Source organism: Leuciscus leuciscus (genome assembly GCF_965113295.1).
Source record: "Leuciscus leuciscus genome assembly, contig: HAP1_SCAFFOLD_249, whole genome shotgun sequence".
Classification (NCBI taxonomy): domain Eukaryota; kingdom Metazoa; phylum Chordata; class Actinopteri; order Cypriniformes; family Leuciscidae; genus Leuciscus; species Leuciscus leuciscus.
Window position 1 is genome coordinate 46,606 of NW_028118468.1, and position 21,261 is coordinate 67,866.

The window sequence follows — 21,261 nt, forward strand, 5'->3', positions numbered from 1 at the left end:
AAAACCTATTTGTTTAACCAGTATTATCGATCATGACATGTTTTTCTTAAACATTTTCCATAACTCTGTATTATAGCCGTAATGTATCCTTATGTACCATTATTCTTTTGCATCTGACCTTTTTTTTCAACTGCCCACCTTCTATGCTGTCTAGTGTTGTTTTTTGTTTCTGTCATAGTGTCTGTTTGTATTCGATTGGAATGCAGTATGCAGCTGCAATCGCTCATGTCTTGGACTAGGCAAATGTCTCCTGTCCATTTATTGTGTATAAACTGACTGTTTGTTCTTTACTGTTATTGTGAAGTGTCCTTGAGCTCGGGAAAGGCGCTATATAAATTAAACATATTATGCTTATTATTATAACATAAGGGCAGATCTTTTGAGCACAGCTGATGATGCTTTGAAGTGACTCTTGAGTGTTCAAGAATATTCCAATATTCAAAAAAGCTATCCTTCAATTCCTCCATCCTCATTATCATTCCTTGCAGCCTTTCCTTGCATCCTACAGGGGGTGGAGCTGAGATGCGAGGAAAGGAAATGAGGATGCACAAATAAGAAATTAGAAGCACCCACAGGCTTTAGTGAAGATTGAGGAAATCTTGAATAGCTCCAAGTTCCGGCCAATTTTGGTACAAAACCTTCTGGGGCCTGCTAGAAAACTGAAAATTAAGAGAACTTTCACCTTTCAGCATAACAATGATCCCAAACACATTTAAATCAACAAAAGAATGGCTTCACCAAAGAAAGATTAATGTGGAATGGCCCAACCAGAGTCCAGACCTGAGTTCTATACAAAATCTGTGGGGGGACCTGAAGAGGGCTGTGTGCAGGTGATGTCCTCGCATCTGAAACATTTTTTGCAAAGAAGAGTGGTAAAATATTCCCGTCAAGATGTGCCAAGCTGATAAACTCCTATCCAAACAGTGATGTGATAACATCAGAGGGGGCTTCAGGATTAGTTCAGTGGTGTGACCACTTATGCAGTTAGTTCGTTTTTTTTCTCTCTCTCTGAAATGTATCACTTTGGTTTTCATTGGCATTGCACAGGTTGCCATTTTACATTAAACATGCAAAAGTTCTGATATGATTTATCTTTGTTTCATTTTTTACATCACAAAAATTAACTATTTTAACAGGGGTGTAGACTTTTTATATCCACTGTACATGGTTCCATTCTACAGTAAACTTAACTTAAGACTGTTTACATAAGAAATGTGACATTTCTGCTTTGCAGCAGATTCTGATCATACTGCATAGAAAAAGGTATTTCATTGTGTTCTATGTGTTTTGTGATGTCTGTAACTTGCCTTTGTTGATACCATGTATTTATTACCTTCCTTATGCCAGCTACACACTGCACGATTTTAGCAACAACTTACTGCCAAGATACAGGGCAAAGGAAATTTCAGGAGGGGAAGAGTCATGGCTTCTGCAAGCAACAGTTCTCTCCTTTTTCATTTTTTTTCTTCTTTTTTTTCTTTTTGCTGCTAATCAGCGCACATATAACTTGTATCACAGTTCCTTGCGGGCTACCATTTTTAAACAGGAAGAAATACTCACGCGAGAACTCCTGTATCATGCTTGATCTTACGTTATTTCCTGTATCACTTCTCGAGTGTGTTTGGTTGTTCAGACAGAGACCAGGGAGAGATGTCGGCGATTCTTTATATTAAAAAGTTGTGTAATGCGTGACCCCCTGTCGCCGATCTGTCATGTATTGTGCACACAATAGCACCTAAATGGTACCCCAGATAGTCATGTAGTCTGAGAAGAACAGCGTTCCAATGACTTTGAAAATGGTGTAGTGTGTTCCCAGCATTAAACATATGCATTGAGTCTATATTGGCTGGAAGGGACATGGGATGTTGTAGAGGCAGTTTGAACCATATGTCTGGATTGAAGCTGGTAGGAGTATGATCTGAAGTTCTGAAGATGTGATCTGAGCAAACAAAATAGAAATTTAGCACAGACATTTTTTAAAAACAACTGATGCAAGGGCCGTCCATAGGGCGGTGCAACTTAGGGGACTAATGCAACGTGCTTTAGGGGCCCCGCGGCGGACGCAAACAGACAAACAGACGCTTCCTCTAACTCAGTCCTTTAAATGTCACCTCTCATTTAAACAATGTCCTGAAAATGTCTCAGGCAGGTTACTGATAGCTGAAATGGTTTGTGAATGAAGTGTCATTTTAACAGGGCATGTGTTGCATACTCAACTCACTTTTTTTCCTCTGGGCTGCTCAGTCTACAGGAAAACAGCAAACAGCTGCCGCCACATAAAGCCATTATGGCTGAACTCCAACCAATGTACAGCCCTTCTCCGATTTCATACCTAAACACACAGGACACATCTAACATTACACAGTAGAGGCATTCCAAGACTGCGACATGACAGGCCAATATTGTCTGAAACATAATCACAAACATGTTTGTACAAGTGAGCTTACTCATGCTATATTGCTTAATTAGATAACTCCAAAAATTATGAAATAGTTCTAAATATTTTCTCTAATAGCTCTACATACCAAGATAATAACTCTTCTTTCCACTTACTTTATTCCTGGATAAAGTGGGTCAAAGAATTCCTGAGTGATATTGAAAGCATACCAAGACACTGCAATCATCGTGCACAGACCTGAAACATGAACATTTATTTTGTATCTATAAACAAACTACCAATGTTTAAATGACCTATGCTTCTCCTTTCCAAGACAGTCAATCAAAGGTTATTTTGAACACATTTATATTGTGAAAGCATAATCTTAATAGTTCCTAGTAACACTTACAAGGTTTAATTCATTAACATTAATGCATAGGGCATCATGAACTATACTTATGCAGTATTTACTAAACTTTTCTACATTTTCTACACTTTTCTACATATACCAATCTATTTTTAACATTGCAATTTTTATAAGTTAATGTATTATGAACAAAAAAATAAAATAACAATGAATAGTTTATTATAGTATATAGATAGCCCTTATATATATATAAAAAAAAAAAATGTATTGTTAGCTGATGGTAGCTAATGAATTAACTAAAGTTATCAAATTGAATCTATTTGTAAAGTGTTAACCAGCTATTTTTGTAAAACAACATTGACAGTTATCAAGCACATGAGGACTTCTATTGAGAATTCTAATCTCCAAAGTTGTTGTTTGATTAGTTCTTGATTAGATTGTGTTGGGTAAACACAATAAAGGCAAACTGACATACAAGACTCAATAAGACTGTGAAGGTAGTTTTTAACCAAGGGGGAAATTGAAATTCACATAAATGTTTTGGTCGGGGAAAGTTGTCAACTGTTTTATAGAGGACTTTTTATTTTTTTATTTTAATAAAAATTTATGTTGGTCAAAACTGTTTATTGAATGCTTTTGAATGCTCTGTGCAGTGTACCTAAATATATTCACTTGAGTCAAGTCAAGTCACATTTATTTATATAGCGCTTTTTACAATACAGATTGTTTCAAAGAAGCTCCACAGAGATAACAGGAAAACAATGCAAAAAAGTTTGTTTCCAGAAGAAATTAACGTCACAGTCCAGCTTAAGTAAGTTTAGTGATGTTTAATTTTTGTTTTACAAAGTTATTAATTTATATATATATAGCCACTCTAGAGTAAACCGTGATGTCATCGTCCAGCTCAGTTAAGTTCTTGTATAATAGTGTCAATGCAGGCATTGTTGAATATTAAATTAAATGTTAAATTTAATGTCCCCGACTAAGCAAGCCAAGCCAATGGTAACAAAGGTGGAAAAAGGCGACAAGGAACCAAAACTCCATCAGGTGGCAGAATGGAGAAAAAACCTTGGGAGAACCTAGGCTCAATCAGGGGGCCAGTGAACGAACAGTGTATGATTATGATTCAGGCAGCATTATAGGTCAGAAGTCAGATTGGTTTGGAACAATCAGAATATTATCCAGTTCCATCTGGTTTAAATAAAAATTATAAAAACTAGCCCTGATTGTCACAGTTAGTTGCGGCAAGGAGAGTAGTAAGGCAGGATCAATACACAGTAGTCACTTTATTTAACAATAAACCAAATCAAAAAACACGCAGGAGCACTGGAGATTTCTGGAATGCAGAAGAATCGACCCTAAACATATAGACAAGATCAGACCAAGAACAACTCAAACTGAGAGCTATAAACAGGGTAGCATAAGAGCTAAACAATAATGAACAGATGAAGCAAATCACACAATGAGTTGCTATGGAAACAAATTAAAACATTCTAGACAGCATGGGAACATAAAAGAAAAACAGGAAACAAACTAAAAGTCCAGGAAAATGAAACAGAAACCAAAACTTAAAGGGATAGTTCACCCAAAAATGAAAATGATCCCATGATTTACTCACCCTGAAGCTATCCTAGGTGTATATGACATTCTTCTTTCAGACGAATATAATCGGAGTTATATTAAAAAATGCTCTCCCAAGATTTATAATGGGTATATTTTTTTGGAAGTCCATCAAAGTGCATCCATCCATGATAAAAGTGCTCGACACGGCTCTGGCAAATTAATAAAGGCCTTCTGAAGTGAAGCGATGCGTTCGTGTAAGAAAAATATCCATATTTAAAACTTTATTCGACTGAAATAACTAGCTTCCGGCAGACGGCCGTACGCAAATTGACTTGCGGCAAAAGAGTAACACTTGATAATGTATGACGCAGGATGTAGGAGTAGCGTACGGTTTGACGCCTCTCGCGGTTCAAACAAACAGGGCTGGGCCACCGCGTTCGTCATTACGTTGTGCGTCAAGTTCAAGGGCTAGTCTTTCGCCGTAAATCGATGCGTACGGCCGTCTGCCGGAAGCTAGTTATTTTAGTCGATAAAATTTTAAATATGGAAATTTTTCTTACACAAACTCATCGCTTCACTTCAGAAGGCCTTTATTAACCTGCCAGAGCCGTGTCGAGCACTTTTATCATGGATGGATGCGCTTTGATGGACTTCCAAAAAAATATTCCCATTGACTCCCATTATAAGGCTTAGAAGAAAACGATTCAAACGATTGAACGATTGTATTCGTCTGAAAGAAGAATGTCCTATACACCTAGGATGAGTTCAGGGAGAGTAAATCATGGGCTAATTTTCATTTTTGGGTGAACTCTCCCTTTAACTTTACCCTGATTTCCTTTACTGTATATGACAGGTGGTAAGACAGTAAAGGACATCACTTGGTGACATTCTTACCTTGCAGTATGAAGAAGACGCCTCCAGCCCCAGCGATACGACCCTTCATTATGTAATTCTCCCCTCCTATCTTGGAACACTGCATACCCACTAGAGTTGCCACCAGCCCGAATGCGCCTAGCACAATGGATGTGATCATTAATGCACGGCATGCTTGGATTAAACCTGAGAAAACAGAGAAGGAACAGTTACAAGTCTGACAGCTGTACACAAATAGTAAAATTTAAAAAATAAAGATATGTGAATAAGATACAAATATGTATATCCATAAAAAATAGACATTAATATGTACAGGTGTGTTATATACAAACAGAATAGAATAGATTTAAAGATAGCACTTTACAATTAGGTTTCATTAGCTTCATGTTAACAACATCAGTTAACACGAACTCCACTTCTACAGCATTTATTAATCTTTGTTCATGTTAATTTCAACATTTGCTAATACATTATTAAAATCAAAAGTTGTATTTGTTAACATTAGTTAATGCACTGTGAAGTAACATGAACAAACAATTAACAGTTGTATTTTTATTAACTAACTTTAACAAAGATTAACAAATACAGTCACAAATAAATTCCTCAATTAACAGTGAGTGAAATAAGTAGCGATGGGGTATTGTTAAATAAATGTAAGTGGTATTGCACATGGTTATCATTGCACAGTGCGGAGAACATTTAGCTGTTCATGAGGTAGATTGCCTGGGGGAAAAAACTTTTCTTGTGCCTAGGTGTTCTGGTGCTCAGTGCTCTGTAGCTCCGGCCAGACGGCAAAAGTTCAAAGAGAAGTTGGCTTGGATGTGAGAGATCCAGAGTGATTTTTTCGGAGCCCTTTTTTTTCCACTTTGGATGTATGCAGTTCATGGAGGGTGGGCAGGGAAGCACCAATAATCCTCTCAGCAATCCGAACCGTCCTTCGGTTGTCTTCTGTAGTCTTCTGATGTCTGATTTTGGTAGGTAAACCAAACCAGTTATTGAAGTGCAGAGGACAGATGGCTGATGGACATTGATGGCTGAGTAGAACTGCATTAGTAGCACCAGTGGTAAGTTGAACTTCTTCAGCTGGCGAAGGAAGTGCAGCCTTTGCTGGGCCTTTTTCATAATGTGATTGTCCCACTTCAGGTTCTGAGGGATGGTAGAGCCCAGACTCTTGAAGAACTCTATGGCAGCCACATTGTTGTTCATGATGGTGAGTAGGGGGAGTGCTGGGGTGTTCCTCCTGAAGTCCACTATCATCTCCACTGTTTTGAGTGTGTTCAGCTCCAGGTTGTTATGACTGCACCAGACAGCCAGTTGTTCAACCTTCTGTCTGTATGCAGACTCGTTACCATTGTGGATTAGGGCCGGTGACTGTAGTGTCATCTGCAATCTTCAGAAGTTTGACCGAATTATCTTTAGCAGTGCAGTTATTTTTGTGCAGGGAGAACAGCAGTGGGAAGAGCACACATCCCAGTCCTGTTTGGGAAAATTCACATCCAACATCTTGTTTATCTTTCAGAAAGCTGGTGATCCATTGACAGACAGAGCTAGGAACAGAGAGCTGGGTTAATCTTTTAATTTAGCCTGGAGGAGTGATGGGATGATGGTGTTGAAAGCAGAATTGAAGTCTACAAACAGGATCCTTGCTTAAAGGGCTCCTATTATGGATTTTTTAAAATGACCTTTCATGTAGTGTGTAACATAGCTCTAAGTGAATGAAAACATCCTGTAAAGTTTTAAATCTGAAAGTGCACCGTATATAAAGTTATTGTCTTTCAACAGTAAGAGGTTTTAATTAATTAAATTAATCGGTTTTCAAACGAGTCATAAGCCATTTCGTTGTGATGTCAAGACGAAACATTAGTATATTGCCCACCCACTTATTGCACGCGCAGACACCAGGGAAAACTTGAACGCCCTCAAACCTACAGCTGATTCCTGTGGATACTGGAGAGCATCATGTCGAGAAGACGGCGTTGTGCTCTATAGTGAAGGTAAAGCCAGTTTTTTTTTTTTTTTCACTGCCCAAGGACGAGCATGTGATGAATTAGTGGTTAAAATTCATCTTTACCACGATATCACAGCAGTATAATCCTAAACTTTTGCTGTGTTCCCTTTATTTTACTGACAACTGCTTCTCAAATCTTGGAGTTCAATGCAGGATTCACAAACCGGTTTTACTCTTGAAAGATGGTGTTCAAAAAACGTAGTTTTGAGTTTTATATTGTGTAGGTCTCCTGCTAACTGGCTAACTCACGTTATCACTGTCTTACTGAAATACTTCTGCCAATCAGTTGTGAACCACTATTACCTATAACTGTGTCTATTAATGCAGATTGTCTGTCATTCTCACTACTTTGAGGAAATATTTATGTTTATGTTACATGATCATTCACTCAAGATCTCGGCTAATGTACATTGCATAGATACAGTTTCCACGTATTCACTGCAATATACTAGAAAAATAAAATAATTGTTTTGTTGATGGACATGCACTTGTTAATGCTGATGGTGAGGAATTACAGTTGCAACATCTATGGGGCTGTTTACACCTGGCCACTTCATGCGTTTTCTCAGATCGGATAGCTATCCGATCGTGAAAAGACCAGGGCTGCGTTTCCCAAAAGCATCGTAAGCCTAAGTTGATCGTAAAAACGATCGTACGACTGATCTTAATATTACGGTCTGTTTCCCAAAAGCATCGTAGCTTAAGTAGCACTTGAAAATCTTCGTAGATCTACGAGTGCTCTGGAGTAATCGTACATCACCAAGTTCATCGTAAGAAGACAGATTTATGAGGACACCTGCAGGACAACCGGCAGATTACACCTTTAACTTTATTCAAATGCAATGTGATTATAATATAAGGTTTGATTGTACTTTATTGTTCTTTTTTTGTTGTTGGTTAAATTAATGTATAAATTAAATAATTAAAAAGGTCAGAAAACAAAACAAAAAATAGAAATAATTTAATCTAATAATTTTAATCAAAATTAAATGAATGAACAAAAAATAAATAAAAGAAATCCTTTTAATCTGTTAAAAATTACATCTTTGTTTCACTCTATCTCCTCTAAAAGGACATTAATTTCATCTTTTTGAAAGGAATCTTTTTTTATTTATTTTTTTTAGCTATTTTGTCAGTGCCTCCGCCTGTAGGTGCTTTATATAGACTTGTCTTGATTGCTAATCCACAACAGATGACAATTATTAGGTTAAACGTTCCATATAAGGTTATGTTTCAGCACTTCACGAATGGACGGACAGCGACTCTTAAGTAGCACGTAGAGCGCATTCTCGCGCGTTCATGTTAAGTGCATTTTTGGGAAACGCTCGTGGAATTGCTGCGAGCGTTCGTAACCTTGCACGTAGAAAGCGCTCTTAAAGGAGAACTTGGTAACTTTTTTAACTTAATAAAACTGTCTAGAAATCATTTGGATGGTTAAACAACCTGTTCTGGTGATATTGGTGACTTTCCCCGCTCCCCCCAGCGTTCCCAGGCGGAAAACCAACCTTGCAACTTGCAACACTACCGTCCCGGCAAGTTAGAAATTGGAAGTCTCGTGAGAAGCGAGAACTAGAACGAGAACGAGCGCGAAACACAAATTGCTTTACGGCAATTCGACATAAACAAACACGCATGTATGATGTATTACCAGATCACCCACCTCGGTAGACATAGCTCGACGCGATACAGTTGGCTTGCTCCGATCAAAACAAACGCACATGAGCAGCGGTAGAGAGGGGGAGGAGGCCGCCGCAATTTTTTTTTTTACGACCGTGTTGTGAAATATACGCCCCCCCACAGCTGTAGGGGGAGCTCGTGGGGAAAACATGCGACAACAAAAGGGAAAATCAGCGAAGAAGTGACAAGAGTTCGCTAGAGTTACAGAGTTCTCCTTTAAGAGCTAAATACATCGTTATCGGGAAACCCGGCCCAGGTGTAAATGCCCTCCGAAACGCATTCGAGACGGATTTGAATCCGATCGCTCAAACCACTTCAGGAGGTGGTCTGGGCCGCATTCCTGACGAAACTGGACAAGTGTAAATGCATCTGGTTGTTGAATCCACATATGTAAATTGTACTCCTCCCAAAAATGCTAAAAAAATAAACGTGTGAGAGCGTGTTATAGGCTATATGTAATGTTATAGCCAGATATGACGACGCTACTGGAACACGCATCACCTCAGATGAGAAGCTGAGCATCTATTCATTAAGCCAACGTGCAAACTATCGCAAATCAAAGTGAAAGTAAGTCGTAGACGCTTAACACACAATCATCATCATTAAAAGTAAATTCTTAAGAAACGAAATGATCTTACCAGGGCTGTTGCCGCTCTCTTTTATTGCGGTCTTTGAAATTTTAGCTGATGATCAATAAAATGCAGCTCATATCTTTTGCTTTCGGTGACGTACACTCCATTAAATCTGCATATAGCGCGGGAATTGAAGATCGGATTTAAATCCGTTTCGCAAAAACACATTTATGTGACCAGGTGTAAATGGAATCGTTTTGATAAATCAGATAGCTATCCGATCTGAGAAAACACATTAAAGGTACAATATGCAAGAATTTTGCATTAAAATATCCCATAATCTCAAGGCCAGTGTTATATATTTTGTTAAGTTGATTACTTACAATATCCCAAATGTTTCCAACTATTTTTAAATCGTGAGAAAATTGCGATTTTAACCAAGGAAACGGGGCGTTAGAGCAGGGGGGAGCTGGGAGTCGCCAGTCAATTGCGTCATATCCGCGTTACCCTCGGTTTCCGCTCGTACTGCGTGGAGTCCTGGACAAATGCGGAAGTTGTAGTTGTAGCGTCTATCAAGCAACACACGTAGCTTGTTTCTTGCAGTCGTTATGGAACATAATTATTCTTTACCGATTGCAGCTGGTTCTGTCGACAAAGTAACGTTATGCTTAATTTTATATTTCCTAATGTAGCATTCGGTATGTAAGGGAAGTATTATTGCTTTAGATTTCTGTTTAGTTTATTGACATTGTTTATCACGTCTGGTGTTTATGGCCATGTAAATAAATATAGCATGTGTTATACATAAATATTAATCAGTATTTTGCCAAATGATGTGGGTATGTTCGAATGTACTTTTACAACAATTGTTTAGAACACGTAAAACTGCGCAGCGTTATCACAACAATGAATTCGACATACAGTAACATCTATGATAACCAATGTAGTAGTAAACCTTACTTTTCTTGCGGTTAATTCATTTTAATGAAATAAAAGTGTGATGAGGTTCAAGAGTCAGGAAGGAAGAAGACAGGGGTCGGCGTGACTGGGACTCGTACTTTATTAAAGTAAAGCAAAACAAACAAAAGTCGTGCACAACGCGCATTCACCGTGGCAACCGCGACGGCACAAAACAGTTCAAAAATGAGAGCTCGGATCCACCGGTTTTCTTTCTCTGCGTCCAATTTTCTCTTCAGTCTCTCTCTCGTTCCAGCGCGCGGCTTATAAGCGGTCTCTCCACGCGGATCACTGCAATAAAACACAGGTGTTCGTCATTTGCACTTGACCTACTTGCTCGTCTCTTCTCTCTCCCATTACAGACCGCGCTTTTGTTTTAGTGGATCACTGAGGGGTGCAGGTTGGAACGTGGGTGTGTGAATGTGTGTGCGCGTGTGGTTGTATCTTTTTTTTAGGCACATTTACTGGTGAATTTTACAGGGGCAATAGAGTGGGCTCACGCCGGTGGCCAGTCAGTCCTCCTCGAGTGTTTTGGGTTTGTTTTGTTTCTTGTAGTTGGTGTTCTCTCTGTTAAGATTACAGCTCAATGTGTGATTACACAGACAAAGAATTAAGGCTCATAAATTGGGCGTGTCATTTTCTGTATAATGTCTGTTAATAAATTGTGAGTTTTGTCATATTTGAGAAACACGTCTCTGTTCCTTCTGGTGGTGAAGTACACATTGAATCTGTGTTTATAACTCAACTTAACTTTCCCTGAGAGAGATTCAGGGTGGCGTAGTCAGGCTATGTATGATTGGGCTTATTAATTGCCCATATAGGGTTTATGGAGCCCTCTCGCTACACTTTCAAAGTAAGCAGGTAGTCGACATGCACTCTAGAAAGTTTCAACTTTGTCTAGTGTCAAAGGAACCTATGCTGCGTTCCAGTCCAAAATTGTCATGACCTTCACTCGCTAATTTCCCTCCGTCTGGTTCACTCGGATGTACGTCATTGCTTACGTTGCACGAGTGCCCACTACTGGCGGAAACTGCAATGGGCTGAATTGGAACGTCCTAAGCCCTTGATCACTTGGAATCAGCTGTGGAGTTAATTTATTAATTTATTTATTTTTCCCTTTGAGAATTTGTTTAATGCAGCATCCAAATGTTTATAGGTGTGTTTGGTTTGTTTAAATTTTTTATTTTTTTTAATTAATATATCATAGAGTTGTTTGTTGTGGTGGTGATTAGATGAGATCTGTGGGGACGTCACAATTGTACTGCATTGTGGGCAGTGCCGTCGCAGGTGGGGTGCGAGGCCCTGTGCGAACTTGAAATGCGAGGCCCCGCTCTTTGATGTGGATGCTCAATTGCGCATGAATAACAGCAGGGCTGGACTGGCCATCGGGCATACCGGGCATTTGCCCGGTGGGCCGACGTGCTTTTTGGGCCGATACATCTCATACTCATACATAATTTTTATTATTTTTCTATTTTTTATTTTTTTTAACGGCCCATAAAATTTGTACATCGGCGGCCCATTCGTTTTGTTTTGTTTTGCTTAATTGGCGGCGCTGGGTTTGTGCCGGTGTAATGCAGTGGTCAAAAAAAGTCAGTGTTATTTTTTTATTTTTTTTGACAGATCAGCCCATGAAACACGTAGATCAGCGGCCCATTGGTTCTTTTCTTGATTGACACTGGGCTGGCCCAATCACAACTTTAAACTAGTGAGCGCGCGTGCAGCAGTTTCAGTTGTATCTGTCAAAGTAGTCTGCGAGATGGAGAAGAAACGCAAGGATTGTGCAGAGAAATAGCGTGAAAAAATTGAACCAGGCCCTTAAAGCAGACACTGTAAAATGTGTCAAAATATATGTTTTCTGCCCTTCATCAGCTCCTGTGATGATGATGATAGTGAGGAGGATCAGGAGAGAGATGAGAAAGTGTAGAGCCTGCGGTAAGCAGAACTACTTTCAAAACACTTAAGCTATGTCATGATCGAGTGTAGGAACCCATAACCCAGTTACAGATTATTTCCACATTGCATAGTTGACGATTACATAGACAGTATATAAAGACGATTACCGCAATTCACTAGAAATTTAATGAGAGGCGTTTGTAAACCATGTTTTCCGCCAAAATAAAAGCTTGATGCAGTTTGCGTCAAAATAAAAGATCATGTGCTTATCTCTTTCAAGTATAGAAATTGGTCCAAAACTAATTATGAAAGTTTCCTTTATTTTTTAGTGCATTTGTTTTACAAAATATGGCTATTACTGTCATTGGATTAATATTATAACTATTATTATGTAGTAGGTGTAATGTAAATAGACACTGTAACTAAAAGAGGTTTGAATTTTTCGTTTAATTTGCACACTGAATATGGGTTGGAGATTTTAATTTTGAACTCTCAAAGTGCACCAGATTGATGAATTTAACATTAAAATGCACAAAATTTTCTCACGTGGGGGCATGCCCCCGGACCTCCCTAGAAGAACCAAGGTCCACCCACCACAGTTTTACCAAAAATCCTGTGAGAAACACTGGTATTGCTATGCCATTGCAGCTTATAGCTTGTTTTAGGATTCATCACTGTGGAGTATAGTTCAACTGTATTAATTAATAAATGTCAAATTTTCACTCGTTCCTATACTCACTCATGACATGGCATTAGTGGTTTTAAGGAATAGGAGTTGGTATGCATATAATTAAGGGCGTGCAAAGATGGGTTGTGTTTATGATCATATAGTGGGCCAGTCTGGGCCAAAATGCCCGGGTCGATTTTTTGTCCCAGTCCAGCCCTGAATAACAGTCACACACGGACGTAACGTTAGCTGTTCTAGTTCTATTGCACGAATAATCTCGCTGCAATACGTTTTTATCAAGTAGAATAATACAGCATAATCATGCACATAGTCTCAGCTATGACTTTTTGCTATTTATTTCAGAGGGAAAAAAAATCAACTGTGCAACGAGTGGCTTTACATCAAGTCAGCACGAGAATTTATGTGAATACTTTAAATATATAAATTCGCCTACTGAACTAACTCATATCTTAATGGTCCGGTGGTAGAATTTTCGCCAAGCGCGTCAGAGGTTCTGGGTTCGAATCCGCACTCGTATGTTTTTTTAACGTTATACGAGTTTTTAATCATCAAAACCGATTATGTTCATCAGAAGTTGTATATCAATCAGGGACACATTTGTGTGCATTATGTTAGAGTATCCACAATGGATTGAAGCGCGCGTCCAAATGAAGATGTGTGTGAAGGTGTGTGCGCGAGCCACACGAGAAAACACTGTATCCGCGCCACTGATCGCAGCAGCTGCAACGAGCACTTTGATCACTTGATTTAAAAAACACATTTCAGCGCTAGATCGTCTCTTATTTAAAAAAAACGAACGAAATGAATGCTCTGCCAGTTAACTGGAGATTTTTATTTATTTTTAGAATTGTTACATTCGTAACGAGATGTTTTAAAAAGTGGTAAAAAAAAAAAAAAAAAACATTTAAAAAAAAAAACAGGATTGCGAGGCCCCCTAGTGGCGCGAGGCCCTGTGCGGTTGCACAGTTCGCACAGTCTATGCGACGGCTCTGATTGTGGGACATATAGGTGCCTGAAGTATATGAAATAGACTCGCTCCCTTGGACAAAATCGAGGGAACGAGGGTCTTAAACTTCCCTCGTCCACTTCACGAAGTGGAATGCACTTCAAAATGGCAGCAGGGATTCCCCCGACGGGAAGTGCTTAAGGAAGTTCACAAATGCGTGTCTAAAAGTGGACTGGAATGCAGCCCTAGTTGCACCGACAAACAAGAATAATTAACGGCACACACCTGAACTGAATGATGAATCAAATTAATAACCATGACAACAAACTCTACTCAGGAAAATGGTGCAAACTGAAAAACAAAGTCCAAATGGTGTGTGACTGTGACAGTTTCCTTCAAATAGGCACTTGTATAATGCTTGGAAGACTACAGAAGATGTACTGTCTGTGTGCACAGGAAACACCACACCTGCGTGCGGCGTGGCAGCAGCTGTACAGTACTGTGACATAACATGACACGAGAGAGTGGAAGCAGGGGATCTTTTGTGGGTTTAAATTATATAAACAAGAGTACAGCGATCAAACAAATATGGAAGTTTGCTCGGTTACCTAATGTAACCTCGGTTCTCTCTAGAAGAGGGAACGAGTATTTCGTAAGTTGCTTGCGCTACGGGTAAAGTAATCTTTTCTCAAGATATGAAGCCAAAAAATTATCCTTAATTTTTTATTGATTGTCAACGCAGTGCATCAGCAGGCAGACCTAGAGCAGGCTATCTAGCGCGCTCATTGGCTGCTCTGCGGCAACTGCAGCAGCCTACCACTGAGCCTGGCATGACGTCACGCCCTCACACATCATAGCCCGCCAAAATGGGAGTGGCTTAGCGTATATAAGGAAGGGCTCGGGGGCTGCTAACCTGGTTTTCGTCGACTGAAGCGAAATGAGCTCGTGGCGCGAGCACGGCGGGTTACGCAATACTTGTTCCCTCTTCTAGAGAGAACCGAGTTTACATTAGGTAACCGAGTACGTTCTCTTACGAGAGATTCTCTCGTATTGCGTAAGTTGCTTACGCTACGGGAACCCGTTGTCAACGCCGTGCGCACCTAGCATCCACTACATGAGTCCCAGGGGAAGCCCGGGGAACACAGATAAGTGGGAATCAGGCGGCCAACAGAGTGGGCCAGCACATGTTCATAAGCACACAGTAGGGGGTGCAGAGCGGTACAGCCGGTCTGTACTGAACTAACACGACCCTTTATAGTTCAGCTCAACAAGGAGAGTTAAATCGAGTAAGAGTAGTACGATCAACCTGGGCAGGGCATACACACGACTTAGACTGATAGAAGTTTAGCCTGCAAAGCGGGGACTTCCAGGTTGTAAAACCTAACAAATGTAGAGTGGGAGGCCCAGCCGGCCGCCGTACAAATGTCATGAATAGAAATCCCGCTGGACCCAGCCCACGATGAGGCCATGCCTCTGGTGGAATGAGCCCTGATGCCCAAAGGGCACTGCAGGTTTTTAGACGCATAAGCTGCCGCAATAGCGTCCACTATCCATCTGGACAGACTGTGTTTCGAGGCGGCGAGACCCTTGGTGCGCCCTCCAAACGAAACGAAAAGCTGCTCCGAGCGCCTGACAGCGGCGGAGCGCGTGATGTAATTTCTCAGTGCTCTGACAGGGCAGAGGAGGTTACTATCGACCTCGCTGCCGGATGCCGGCAAGGCTGAGAGAGAAATGACCTGCGCTCTAAAAGGAGTGCCAATCACTTTGGGGACATAACCATGCCTTGGTTTGAGAATGACTTTAGAGTCATTAGGTCCGAACTCGAGACACGCGGCGTTAACTGATAACAGGGCTATCAGAAAAACGGTTTTGAGCGTGAGGTATTTCAGATCCACAGTTTTTAGAGGTTCGAAGGAATGAGCTTTCAGGGCCTCCAAGACCAGAGAAAGATCCCAAATAGAAACCGATGGGGGCCGCGGGGGATTCATCCTTCTGGCTCCTCTGAGGAAGCGGATGATGAACTCATTCCTTCCTATTGCGCGGCCGTGCGCCGACTCAGCGAACGCTGCAATGGCCGCAACATACACTTTGAGCGTGGAGGGGGACCTGCCCATGTCCAGCAGCTCTTGAAGGAAGCATAGCACCCACGAAACCCCACAAGTTTGTGGGTCTAAATTCTTGACGGTGCACCATTTATTAAACACAGACCATTTAGACGCGTAGAGCCGCCTCGTAGAGGGAGCTCTAGACTGCGTGATTGTGTTCACGACCCCTTTTGGCAAGTCAACAGGTATCCGTTGATTATTCATGCATGCAGAGACCAGCGCTCTGGATGAGGATGCCAGATCGAACCGCGGGCTTGAGAGAGGAGGTCTCTTCTCACCGGGATCGGCCATGGGGCTGAGTCTGCCAGCCGCATTAACTCCGGTAACCACGTTTGGTTCTCCCAGCGCGGGGCTATAAGGAGCACCGAGTGGCGCGTCGCCCTGATTCTCCCGATGACCTGTGGCAACAGTGAGATCGGGGGGAAAGCGTACAGCGGGCTGCTGGGCCAGGCTTGGGCTAGCGCATCCTCGTTCTTTGAAAAGAACCTTGGGCAGTGAGCGTTGTCTTTTGACGCAAAGAGGTCGACTTTCGCTTTGCCGAAAAGGCGCCACAGCAATTGGACTGTCTGGGGATGCAAAGACCATTCCCCCGGGGGAACATTGTCTCTGGACAGTCTGTTTGGACCATCGTTCAGGTGACCGGGCACGTGCGCGGCCCTCAGCGAGCTCAGTGAGTGCTGAGCCCAAACGAGGAGGCGTCCCGCCAGGGCGCAGAGAATTTTGGATCTGACCCTGACGGTTCACGTAGGACACCACTGACATATTGTCCGTGCGGACTAGTACATGGTGGCCCCGCAGGTGGCCCCGCAAGTGCTTCAGCGCATTCTCGACCGTCATCATCTCTGGACAGTTTATGTGAAGGCGTTTCTCCTGGTCTGACCAGAGGCCATAGACCGGTCTGCCCTCGAAAAGAGCCCCCCAACCTATGTTGGAGGCGTCTATCGAGATCATTTTCCGGTGCGAGACGACTCCCATTGTCACTCCCAACTGGTACCATTCGGCCGCCAACCAGGGCTGCAGGGCTGAAACACAGCCCTGATTCACACTGATTCGCAAGCCGCTGGCAGTCCAGGCTCGGTGAGGCACTCGCGCTTTCAGCCAGCGTTGTAGCGGGCGCATGTGCAGTAAGCCCAGCTGGAGCACTGCTGCAGCTGAGGCCATGTGGCCCAGCATTTTCTGAAACGTTTTCAGAGGAACCAGACTGCCCTTCTGGAAAGACGCGGCGAGATGTCGAATACTCTATTCCCAGAAAAGAGATTGACTGGCGGGGCAGTAATGAGCTCTTTGTCCAGTTGACCGAGAGACCCAGGCTTTCCAGATGGCTGAGAAGCGCTGTTCTTTGAGATATGAGCTCTATCTCTGACTGCGCCAGTATCAGCCAGTCATCCAAATAGTTCAAAATTCGCATACCCTGTCTTCTCAGGGGAGCGAGGGCCGCGTCCATGCAACGGAAGGACGGTGTATTGATAAACCCGACCGTCGAAGGCGAATGTTCAAAGATATATTGTTCAAATATCTCAGATCTAAGATAGGTCCGAGAGCTCCGTCCTTCTTGGGCACGAGAAAATAACGGCTGTAAAAGCCTGTCTCGCTCAAAGAAGGATGCACCTGTTCTATCGCCCCCTTGCACAGCAAGAGGTCGAGGAGACTGGAGAGCCCCCTTGCACAGCAGCTTTGCTATTTCTGCATGAAGTAGGTGAGCTACTTCCGTATTCACTCTCGTCTCGGTCCGTGCTCGAAATATAGAAGATATCGAAGAATAAAATGAGCAAACAAAATGGCGTCAAACTCCTTACTTTTCCCAGATTCTTATACAATGTATTTACAAAGTACTATATATAGGCCAGAGCAAACTAGTTAGAAGGGCAAACCAAAATCAGTGTCAGTAAACAGGCAATGGGGTCAAAATACCAAACAGTTCTTACTACTTTCTAATTCACTCTCAAAGCCTACAGCCTATGTTACATGATCATATATTCTGACACATAAACAGCATAGAAACCATAAAATAATTAGACCAACATTTACTTGCATCAAACAACTCTGTTGGTATTTTTATTTCTGTTAGTATTAATATAATTGTTACATTTATTTTATTGCCACACTTTAATATGTTAATCATATTATCAGAAATCTGAACATTTAGCATAGTCAGGCTCTTATATGTGCTTAATGGATAAAACAACAGTGCTGCGCACTCAGCTGCTCATAAACATGGTTGCTATAAATTTGACCTGCCACAAGATGGCGCTGTTTTCAACACTCTTGATGCTTCGAATCTTTTCCCGAAACATTCAACTGAAAGCCTCAGTGCTTCATGAGGCTTCATTTGCCCATCCCTAGCACATTGACGGTGCATTCTGAGATAGATGGATATTCTTGTCCCACATGCAGCCAAAATTCATCCGAAGACATTTCTCCAAATTTTTATCTTAAAATACGTTCCATGAAGAATTCCGCCAGTTCTTCTTGCGCTTTGATTGGCAACATCTTTACCAATTCTGATAAGAGAGAGAGTCAAAGTCCGTAGGTCTTCTGGGTTGTGACATTTCTGCTTTTCTTTTGTTTAAACTTTGTCCTTCTTTACAAATCAACCCTCAATAAACGACTTGTCTGGCCTTAAAAATTGATAATACAGAAATGTTTTGTTGCGTCCGCGTAGCCACTCGAACCTTTATTATACCGACAACATTTTATCTGTACTGAGGTAAAGGGAAGGGAAGTAGGCCTTCACAGGGGAGGGACTGGTTGACACTTCAGGACTGTGTTGTCATCGTGTCCAGGCGCAGGTCCTTCATCAGATCTGGATACGGCCTGGATCCGGCGGACTGCGGTAAACCTTGGATAATCAGAGAGACTAATATTAGCGTAGACACCATCCTTCTTATGATGTAACAAGTACATCAGGATTTATGGGGAGTGTTCCCGGTTCCGGCTGACTTAATCTATGCAGCCTAACATTGAATTATACAAGTCTATATTGTGTTAGGTGCATGCTAGACCAAAGAGATGTGTTTTTAGCCTAGATTTGAACTGACAGAGTGTCTGCTTCCCGGACAATGTAAGGAAGATTGTCCTAAAGTTTTGGTGCTAAATAGGAAAAGGATCTACCGCCAGCAGTCGATTTTGATATTCAAGGTATTATCAACTGGCCGGAATTTTGAGATTGCAATAGACGTGAAGGACTATAATGCTGTAAGTAATCAGCAATATTAATAATTTATACAATGTTTAATAGGGAGCCAATGCAGTGTTGACAGAACCGGGCTAATATGGTCATACTTCCTGGCTCTGGTAAGAACTCTAGCTGCTGCATTTTGGACCAGCTGTAGTTTGTTTATTAAGCGTGCAGGGCAACCACCCATAATAGCATTACAATAATCTAGCCTTGATGTCATGAACGCATTAACTAATTGTTCTGCATTTTTCATTGAGAGCATATGACGTAATTTAGATATATTTTTAAGATGAAAAAATGCGGTTTTACAGATACTAGTCACGTGACTTTCAAATGAAAGATTGGTATCAAAGAGCACACCCAGGTTCCTAACCGATGACGAGGACTTGACAGAGCAGCAGAAGTGTTTGACAGTATTCTAGGTTATTACGTGAGGAAGTTTTTTGTCCAATAATTAGAATCTCTATTTTTTCAGAATTAAGTAGTAGGGAATTGCTGGTCATCCAGTTTTTTTATATAAGCTATGCATTCCGTTCATTTTGAAAATTGGTAAGTTTCGTCAGGGTGTATAGAAATATAGAGCTGCGTATCATCAGCATAACAGTGAAAACTAATGCCATGCTTCCTAATGATATCTCCCAAAGGTAGCATGTGCAGAGTGAACAGCAATGGTGCTAGTACTGAGCCTTGTGTAACAAAGTACAAAGGGCGGAGCTGAGCGGAGCGGGCGGGACGATTCTCTCCTGAGAACAGTCCAATTGGCAGTAAATAAACATTTAAACTTTAAATAAATGTTTTTTTTCCGCTTATTTATTTTCATTTGGACATGCTCATATGTTGGTGTTTTGATATATATATATTTTTAAATATATGCTGTAAAAGGTTATTAAATGTACAATAGTTATTTAGGCTCTTTAAATTGGAAAAAAGGAGGGGCCTGATTCGACTATCAATCTCACAGTCGAATCTTCGCGAGGATCATGCCATTTTGGTTATATGGGGGTGCTCAATGTCTGATTTCACATAGAACTACTGTTTTTCTGCCAATAAGTTAATATACAGCCTATTATGATAATGCTATAAATAAAAATGTGAAAAGAAAGAAGCTTTTAATAAATATTTTTAACATGCGTGAATAAATCCAACCACCCCTGTGACAGATTTAAGTTTCATTTTCCACGGTCCGTTACCAACAGAGGAGACGGAGACATCTTGACGGCAGGGATTTAAATCTTTAACAATGTCTGGGATAAGAAAATCTAAAGTGTGGATGCACACCATCAGAAAGAATATTCTCCAAGGCTGGATTTAGCATCAGGAAAACTAAGAAATACCTGCAATGATTTTAATTATAGGTGTGTGTACTTGTCACCAGTTTTTAAATGATAAAGCCATGATGAAATAAAGGCTTTTTAACTTTTTTCAACACTATTCGAGTGCCTTGGAATATCTTTATTTTTTTATCTGAACTATCCCTTTACAAAGAGCACCGAGATAAGGAATTCACACCCTGTGCAGCACGTTTTTTGCATTCTTTGCTTTGATACAAAACAAAATAAGTCAGAATCAAGTCACAAGGTGCAGAACAAATGTGTGCAAACTGCCTAAAGTATAACGAAAGTATAGCCAGAATTGTCAACTTTTGTTTTTTTAACTGCAGAGACAACAATAAACGCTAAACTGTAGTGGCAGTCTTTTTAGCTAAACATGTTCACAGCATCCAAAAATCTAATTAGATCTGAAATCTGAAAAAAATGTGTGTGCAGATAAAGTACATTCTAAAATGCTTAATGTGAAAAACGCTTAAAGTGGGTTTATCTGCTTATAGTATGGTTTCTTAATAAGGTGTGTACTGTGTACAGAATTTGATCTTTTAATATCACTGTCTTGTTAAGCGGCTTACTGTGTAATTACCGCGTTGGGTTCATGGGCTCATCTACTTTTCTGTTATGTCCGACTGGGAATCGAACCCGGGTCTCCTGCTTAGCAGGTGGGAGCTCTACCTCGGTGCCACAAGGTGGTGTGTTTCAACTCAGACTGCAGAGACAGAGACA

The 21,261-nt window shown here is 41.0% G+C and overlaps 1 protein-coding gene across 1 annotated transcript; it reads right to left on the minus strand.

Annotated features, from left to right (window-relative positions):
• Window positions 1–1,072: 1,072 nt before the first annotated feature.
• On the minus strand, window positions 1,073–7,641 carry LOC309491431 (claudin-15-like). The gene is made up of 4 exons (XM_082190490.1): window positions 5,202–7,641; window positions 2,554–2,635; window positions 2,222–2,332; window positions 1,073–1,939 (listed from the first exon to the last, which is right to left on the minus strand). Exons 1-4 carry the CDS (start codon window positions 5,338–5,340, stop codon window positions 1,819–1,821), a joined length of 453 nt encoding a protein of 150 aa, XP_082046616.1. The 5' UTR covers window positions 5,341–7,641; the 3' UTR covers window positions 1,073–1,818.
• Window positions 7,642–21,261: the final 13,620 nt, after the last annotated feature.